Source organism: Pinus tabuliformis, chromosome 9, assembly GCF_031772625.1.
Source record: "Pinus tabuliformis cultivar Carrire ecotype Pingquan chromosome 9, CPIR1, whole genome shotgun sequence".
NCBI lineage: Eukaryota > Viridiplantae > Streptophyta > Pinopsida > Pinales > Pinaceae > Pinus > Pinus tabuliformis.
Genome location: NC_142307.1, coordinates 1,811,189,162 through 1,811,197,925, shown reverse-complemented (window position 1 = coordinate 1,811,197,925; position 8,764 = coordinate 1,811,189,162). Strand labels below are relative to the sequence as shown.

The 8,764-nt window shown below is 39.0% G+C and overlaps 1 protein-coding gene across 1 annotated transcript; it reads right to left on the bottom strand.

The window, feature by feature from the left end:
* Positions 1-285: 285 nt before the first annotated feature.
* On the bottom strand, positions 286-6,948 carry LOC149156014 (ABC transporter C family member 10-like). Its single transcript, XM_089437816.1, is given in 14 exon segments — positions 286-706; positions 855-1,094; positions 1,213-1,276; positions 1,376-1,681; positions 1,793-2,007; positions 2,108-2,228; positions 2,230-2,413; positions 2,517-2,671; positions 2,799-3,404; positions 3,584-3,670; positions 3,817-4,130; positions 4,234-4,453; positions 4,713-6,598; positions 6,830-6,948. Coding segments are annotated over 14 exon segments (4,542 nt in total). The 5' UTR covers positions 6,846-6,948; the 3' UTR covers positions 286-578.
* Between the last annotated feature and the right edge of the window lie 1,816 nt (positions 6,949-8,764).

Genomic DNA, 8,764 nt, shown 5'->3' with positions numbered 1-8,764 from the left:
TGAGCCAGTTTGGCACCCTAGTTGTACTCAAGAAGCACTTCTTAGTAATAAAACCCTCAGAACTGCTGCACCAGTTTTCCCAAGTTGGGTTTTTCCGGGGAAGATTGTCTAAAAATAATGGTGTCACTTGTGTGTTTGTCTATTCTTTCTATTGATGATTTTTAGATGGTTGAGACTGCATTTGTGTTTATTTTCAGTATTTATATGGTTAAATAACTTGTTAAAAATTTAAACAAGTAGGTGAAATAAACCAAATAGTGCGGGAATAATTTCTAACAGTTTAGACTTAGAAATTTCAACAGACTTTTTCAGGCCCTTGTGCACAAAAACACATTGTTCAAAGTATTTTTTATGAACGAAAATTCAGGTTGCAACAACAGATGAGCTAATTTTAAACAACTGGCCTCCCAGATTTTCGTAGACCCGTCATTTTGATCGTTGTTACAATGAGATCTTATCTAACACGAGAATACATCAATTGAACAATAAGGTCACCAATGCTACAATTAGCCCTTCATGCAAGAGTTAAAGCATCGACCAAAGATCTCATGATCTGGGCAGAGAGACGGAAAGGTTATTCATTTAGTGCTTGTTGCATGAAGAAGAGCATTTGATGTGTGGGACCAATACTCTATCACAAGCCTTCCAAATAACGATCCTTCCCTTTCCATCAGCTTCAATGGATGATCACACTCCACCATCTCACCTGCATGAATTCAAATCAAAAGCATTCAAATTAGGTAGAAATGAATAGACTCACTTTCACTACTGTCCATTTCCTCAACTGCAACAAATTCAGTTGAAACCAATCCATGCATACAACACAGAGATAAGATACAATTACAGGGCCTTACCATCACTGATGGCAACCACCATGTCACTGTCCATAACAGTCGGTATCCTGTGTGCAACGGTAATTACAGTGCAATCTGCAAATTCCTTTCTAATTATTGTCTGGAGAATGGCATCTGTAGCATTGTCTATTGATGTTGTTGCTTCGTCTAGAACAAGGATTCGACTTTTCCTTAGCAATGCACATCCGAAACAAAATAATTGTCTTTGTCCTACACTCCAATTCTCTCCATCATCCCCCACTGCATTTTATTGATCTTTTAGTGCCACGAAAAACTTTCAAATCTAACAGCCAAATTCTTGGCCTCATGTCAAAGAATTCCATGACATTTAAAAATATATATTTAATACAAAATATACCTGGTGCATCTAGGCCATCCACCTTCCCTCTTACAATGTCTCCAAGTTGACACTCATTCAGAACCTTAATAAAGAAAGAAAATAAATTCAAAGCATTATTTACTATTGTCATTCCACATATGATAAATTCAATGACATGTTATGTTGAATAGCATTTACATACTTCCCAAATTGTCAAATCTGAGTGCTCAGATAATGGATCCAAGTTGAAGTGAACAGTTCCTCGAAAAAGAGTTGGTTCTTGAGGAATAATCCCAAGGCGCGACCGCAAATCATGAAGCCCAATAGAGGTAGTATCCAAACCATCTATAAGGATTCTACCCCCTGCAGGTTCCACTAATCGAAAAATAGCACTAATGAGTGTGGTCTTCCCACTTCCTATTCGCCCAACAATGCCAATCTTTTGCCCTCCCTCAAATGTACATGTAATGCCCTGTAAAACAAGGGGGCTGTTGGCTCTATATCTAATCTGCACACATATCAAAATATATTCGACTGCAAACATCATAAACCATTCAAATTTTAGTTAAAAAAATAAATGTTAACACATTCATCTTGTTGGAATGCACAACTCAGGTACCTTCAAGTCTTGCAATTCCACCTTCCCATGCGAGGGCCAACTATCTGGTGGTCTGCAATCTTCTATAACAGCTGGTGCCTCACTAGGAATGTGCATGTACTGTTTGATGCGTTCTACAGAAACAATGTAGTTTGCAAGTGTACATTGGATGTGAATACTGGAAACCAATGACATGTTCAATGACAGACCATATGATAGTGCCATCCCAACAAAACCTGCACCAGTTCAAATGTTAGGCATCATCATCGTATACATAAAAGCATCCAGTAACAGTAGAAATCTCCCACAGACGACCCTTAGTTTCATCGTTCATACCAAGATTGAAGCTGCCCTTTGGGAGTAGAACCATAGCAAGAGAAGACGAGCAAAGAACAGTTGCACTTAACATCTCTAGATGCTGAGTCAACCATTCATTTGCCGAGAAACTGTAGAAAAAAGGCGTTTGAATTTTTATCAATAAGGTCTAAGTTCTTCTTTAAGAACTGATCCTCAACCTTGAAAGCCCTAATGGTCATTGTTCCTGCTATGGACTCGCCAAAATGATTTGCAATAGGTGATTTCGTTGTACCATTCAATCTCATCAGTTCTTTAGCAGAGGCAAAATAGTATTTTTGATTAAATTGAACAAACAAAAAATCAATTATAGCTTCTCTCACAATATTCAGAGTGAAGTACAGAGTCTTCTCAAGAAACTTGTGTGAAGTGGTGTTTTAATTGGAGTTGAAAGGTCAAATAAATCATCAGAATGGCTACAAACAAAACTTGCCATGTTACAATAGCCACAACTCCAAGACTGCTATAAGAATTCATGGTAGACGACATGGCAAAGACAAAAGAGAAAGGAATGTCTACATCGAGAATGTTGAAATCTGAAGAAACCTGAAAAAGGAGGTGGGGAAGATAAATGTCAATAGTTTACTACCCTGATGTACATCAAATTTCACTTTTTGTTTTAAGGAGCGGAAAGAAAAGAAGGAAGCCCATGGTGATTACATAAAATACTTACTCTGCTCAGAACTCTTCCGAATGGAGTTGCATCAAAAAATGCCATTCATGCTCGGAATAAAGAACTCAGAAGCTCAGAAAAGAAGGACTTTGATGCCTCAAGCCCCCAAATAACTCAAAGAAATGACTGAAAGAATAAGAACAATATAGATGTGAACCCAATGGCTGAGTACACTGTTATTAAACTTAATACACTGACTTGAAGACTTTGCACCTTTGCAGCCATCCAAATATTTCCTGAAATCTGCCCAATCAAAAATATAAGATGACCGAGACCAGCACAAGAACAATATAAGAAACCTTTATTCTGTTTCAAATAGTCAATATATGGCTTCAAACCAGTGTCCCCAACTTCCTTCTCTTCCCTTTTAACTAGTTGATCCCCCTTGGGAGCTCTATTTGAAATCAGTCGTTCTTTCTGTGATTTGCTCCTTTGAATTTCTCTCTCGTCATTAATCGGTTCATCTTTTGTGGATGGCATCGTGGTTGCTGATTCATTGGAACCAACAGTATTCTTGTGTGCATTCACAAGCTCCCTAAATACCTCACTCGAGACCAACAGTTCCTGATATTTCCCAGTTTGATGAATCTCCCCATCTACCATCAACTACAAAAGAGAGAAACTTTAGTGTAGAAATTCAAAGAAAAATTGCCAATGCTATGAGCTTTAGATATGTTAAAATTACAGGAGTTATAATTATGTGCAATCTATTAAAAAACTTCGTCAAAATGTTGTATACAAGCAAACAAATAGCTTCCACATGGCTAGGACAACTGTTTACTAACCAGAATAGCATCAAATGCCAGGAGAAAATCAACTTGGTGTGTCACAAGGATTACTGTCTTGTTTGACAGTGCTCCCATTGTGTATTCCTACACATCAAAATCCGTGATTAAGAGGATATGCGGAAGCTAAAGAAAATGAAAATCATTGTTGTATAAAGGTGCAACAAGCAAATTAGTAACAGCTAAATAATAACTTTAAAAACCTTTATATTAGAAGGAAATCCCATATTAACCTTAAGCAAGCTAGTAGTTGTATGAGCATCAACAGCACTGAAAGGATCATCCAATAGATAAATATCAGAATCTTGATATAAGGCATGGGCAAGCTGTATCCGATGTTTCTGGCCACCGCTAAGATTGACACCTCTTTCTCCTATTTTAGTCTGATCACCGAAGGGAAGATTCTGGAGGTCTTTATCCAGCGAAGACTTGAGGATAACTTCCTGATATTTCTGCTCATCCATGGGATGCCCAAATAATATGTTGTTTTGTACTGTTCCAGTTTGAATCCATGCAGTCTGAGAAACATATGCGAGGGTGCCACAAACTTGCAATTGCAGAGGCAGGGTTGAGAACAATAAGAAAGAGTATCAATCAATTTAAATGGTTGACAATGTTAAGGTAAGGAGGTAAATAATTCATACTCACACTGCCCCTTAACTTTGGTACTTCTCCAAGTATTGCAGCTAAAAAAGTTGATTTTCCAGATCCAACTTCTCCACAAATTGCTAATTTTTGGCCATGTTTAACCTCCATATTTATGTTTCTCAATGCGGGCTTTGATGAACTGGAATCCAAACTTAGTGTTGCAGAACTGATAAGAAGAGAGTGGTCAGAGTTCTGAAGAAATACACGCTCAACCACCCGATCCTGTAATTCAGCAGCCTCAAGAAATTTGATGATACGACTTAATGAGACCTTTGCTTGAATGATAACAGCAATTACATCAGGCATTAGTCGAATTGGTTCTTGAACAAGGCGCAAAGTGGCTATGAACGTGAAAACGTTGCTTGGAGTAAGAGTTTATGTTTCTCAATGCGGGCTTTGATGAACTGGAATCCCAACTTAGTGTTGCAGAACTGATAAGAAGAGAGTGGTCAGAGTTCTGAAGAAATACACGCTCAACCACCTGATCCTGTAATTCAGTAGCCTCAAGAAATTTGATGATACGACTTAATGAGACCTTTGCTTGAATGATAACAGCAATTACATCAGGCATTAGTCGAATTGGTTCTTGAACAAGGCGCAAAGTGGCTATGAACGTGAAAACGTTGCTTGGAGTAAGAGGAATTTTAAAAAAATAGCAGGTTATAAACGTTACAGTCGAAACCAAAACGGGAGATGACCAAAACAACAACGAATTATAGGCTTTCCGAAACTGAACCGCAGATAGCCATTTGAACTCTACCTTGTGCAGCTTCTCAATACTTTCTTTGAAGCGTTCCTCCCATGCATGCAATTTCAGTACTTTCATATGCACCAGAGCTTCTGTGGTAGCCCTTAACCGCTGATCCTGGGCTGACATGAGTTCAGTTTGAAACTTATGTTGTAACTTTGCCAATGGAGAGTTAAAAAGAACGGTAATGATGATAACTGCCAAGGCCGAAAGTGTGGCCCATCCAATTGCATGGAAGAGGATGCCTAAAGCAAATATAAGCTGGAGTACTGTTGTCCAAGTCTGATGAAACCAGAAAGGAAGTTCGCCAATACGATAAGCATCTACCGCCATATAATTCATGATTTCTCCGGCTGTATGTACCTGTTTAGCTTCATTGGACAGCTTTAGTTGTTTCTGATAAATTGCTGCAACGAGTGAAGAGCGCATTTGCAGACCAATCCGTCTAGTGCCAAAATACCATTGCCTTTGAGATATGGACTCTATGGTCTTGGCAATAAAGAGTGTTCCTGCCAAAACAAATCCTTCATATTTGAATGACTGTCTACCTTCTGAAAATCCAATAAAAGCATTCAAAACAAGTGGTCCAGAAGACAGAGTAAGTATTTTGAGAAAAGCATAGAACCCAGTCCTTGCCAGATTTTTCCAGTGACAGCAAACCAAAGCCCAGAAAACTGATGGAGTGCCAAATGGGTTTTTCTGTTTTTGCCTCAACAGTTCTTCTGTAAATGTTGTATAATTATTCTTTGCTTGATCATCTCCACACACACAAGGCAAATCATCTTCTTCTAGAGGCTTCTTCTTTCCTTTGGACAAAAGAGAATTCAACCACCAAAATGTTATCCTGCTGAAGAATCCTGCCTTGGCAAAAGGAGTTACAATGGAATTTAACTTCAATGTTATCTGATCTTCCTCAGAAAACCTCTGGCTGGAGTTGAGATACCCATGATTTCGGTAATCCCTACCTAGAAAGGGTTCTGACAGAAGATCATCCTCTGAACTCTTCAAATCCTTTTTCGCAGCACAAATGAGCATCAAGCAACATGCTGGCCATGAAACAAGGGAGAGAATAGTGCCATAGGGAAGCTCTCTGTCATTGATGAAATTCAGTCCAGCTGAAACACAATCCACTGTTCCGAGCAAAAATGACACGATCCACCAAACACGCACAAATGTCGTTACAGACCGCGTTAGCCCACTCGTTACTGTTAATCCGAGTGTAAACCATGCCAATCCTTGCACTAAAAGTACAAGCCATTCGTGCAAGGGAGTTAAATCAAACCCATTTCCCAATTTCTCTTGTAAAAGCCAAATCCCCAATCCCAAATTAATCGCACCCAAAATAATATTTATCACTGCAACACATGTGCGAAATGGCTTTTGAGGTTTCACATTTCTCAGTATGCTCGTCCGCCTTACCCACTTGATGAGAACGATGGACCAGAATGTCAGCAAGAAGACTAAATGTATGAATGCGATCAGAGCATGTTTGCTGCATGAGGTCAAATGGAACGTGTGTAGTAATTCAGAGTAGAGAGATAGGGGTAAACTGCAGTTCTCTTCACAGCGTTGAGCAGGGGACAATGCATTTGGGGTGCCACAAAAGTTGTTCCAGAGCTCTGGGTTGATAAATCAATTCAATGCAAGACAATTAATAAAAAAATTGTAGAAGTTCTTGACAAATTTCATCTACCATAACAATCTTATAAACATATGAATATCATATTATATATATGCCATACGACCAGGGCCATGCTACCCATTTTGTTGCAAAATCCGTGATTTCAAACAATAGAAACATGATAACTCAGACTGAAAATAAAAAAATATAATCAGAGTAATGAGATTACCTGTAAATATTGCCATCCTTGTTCTGTAAACCACATCCGAATGAATGTTTTTGATATTTTGATTTAGAGCTGGGTCACTGACATTCTCAATGTGGATTGGGGAGTCTGCACTGTCTGAAAACAAGTTATTGATGGTTTTGTCCTATCATATTCTCCTCTCAGAAGCTTTTAAAAGTAGTACACCATTAAACTACATAAATTGTTAAGCTCCTTCCTCTGCCCAATGCATGAACCTCCTACTTCTGCAGTCTCCTGAATGCTCCCTAAGTTTCCTAATCGACTACTCAAGGCAATAAGGGAAAAACTCAATCAGCCAAGAGAACTGAACTTTCCCCAATCAGACAGAAACCATACTCTGTCACAGAGTACTTTCCCCAGTCAGACTAGAAACCATACTCTGTTACAGATTATTCAAGTCAGGTCACATCAGGCCTGTCCAAGCTCTATACTGATACATTTAATGGAGGCAAAGACGCCAAAGTATGTTGATCCAAAACAATGTAATGAACCTTGGCTACTCTTAAATAGAAATTCCGTTCCCAGTAAACATCTTGGACAACACAACCTTCTGAATCTATGTGACATGGGTGCCCCGTCCACCCTAAAATAAAAAACAGAACACCCTTGTATGCAAATAAAGCAAAACTATCCCAACCTGACCATCTGCAGTTCTTTCAACAAGTTGAGATTAAACTCAAAACCCAAATCTGTAAACTATCAAGAAAAAACTGCACCCTGTCAATACAGTGTCATGAAGCCCGGCTAGACATAAACAGAAATTCCATTCTCAATAACAAGACTACCTTACAAACCCAATCGGTGCCACAAAGAAGATGACCCATGTATCATAGATCAAGCAAAACTATAACAACATGTACTCTTTCAATACAGTGTCATGAAGCCCGGCTAGGCATAAACAGAAATTCCATTCACAATAACAAGACAACCTTATAAACCCAATGGGTGCCACAGAGAAGAAGACCCATGTATCACAAATCAAGCAAAACTATAACAACTTTCCCCTGTGACAGTCTGCAATTCTATCAACAACTTGGGGATGAATCCAAAACCCAAATCTGTAAATATCAATGGAAGCAATCACATAAGACACTGAAATAAAGTGACCTGCATGAATAACAAGCATTAACAAACAATTTTACTGAATCAAATGCGTTTACTCTACGCTACCAGTCTAAAACCAATAGCAGATCAACTTCTGATCTATTAGCAGTTTGACGAAGTGTATTCAAAACAAATACACTCTGAAGCTCCACGCGACGCCACTGTCATCAGGTCCAGGGATCGATTCTTGCCCTCATGCAGCCTCCTCTGCAGGCCTCGTCATCATTTTTACGCCGTCCTCTGCACGAACCCTTCACTGCAGGTCCCCGCCCTCCTCTGGAGCGACTCCGCCTGCGCCCTCCTCAACACCCCCGCCCTACTCTGCATCAAACGCGGATATCCGCGCGCAGGACGGGTTCGATAACGTGGTTAGGGTAAACGGTTCGATAACTAATAGCATTACGTTTTTTTAAGGTGTTTTTTAATGTTTTAAAACATTTTTTATTAAATTAGACGGTTGATTTTTGTTCAATCATCTAACAAAAGATTTAACGGCTACGATTAAGACAGAAAGGCATTTTGGGGAGTTCATTTCAGAGGGAAATGCCTTATGGCGTAATTGCACAAACGCGTAGTCTAACGAAGCCGAAAAATTGCTCTGAGAATTAATCAAACGTCTTCGTCTTCATTGAGCCAATATGAATTCTAGCACTTAATGCATTCAATTTGGATTTATAACCATGAATGCAAACTTAAAGGTGTTTGTAAACTCTCTCAGATTCCATGCTTTGTCTTATATCCCTAGTACTTCGTCAACTGAGTGTCTAATTAAGATTTCCTGCAACGCATTTTATTCTATACTCTCTCTAAGTA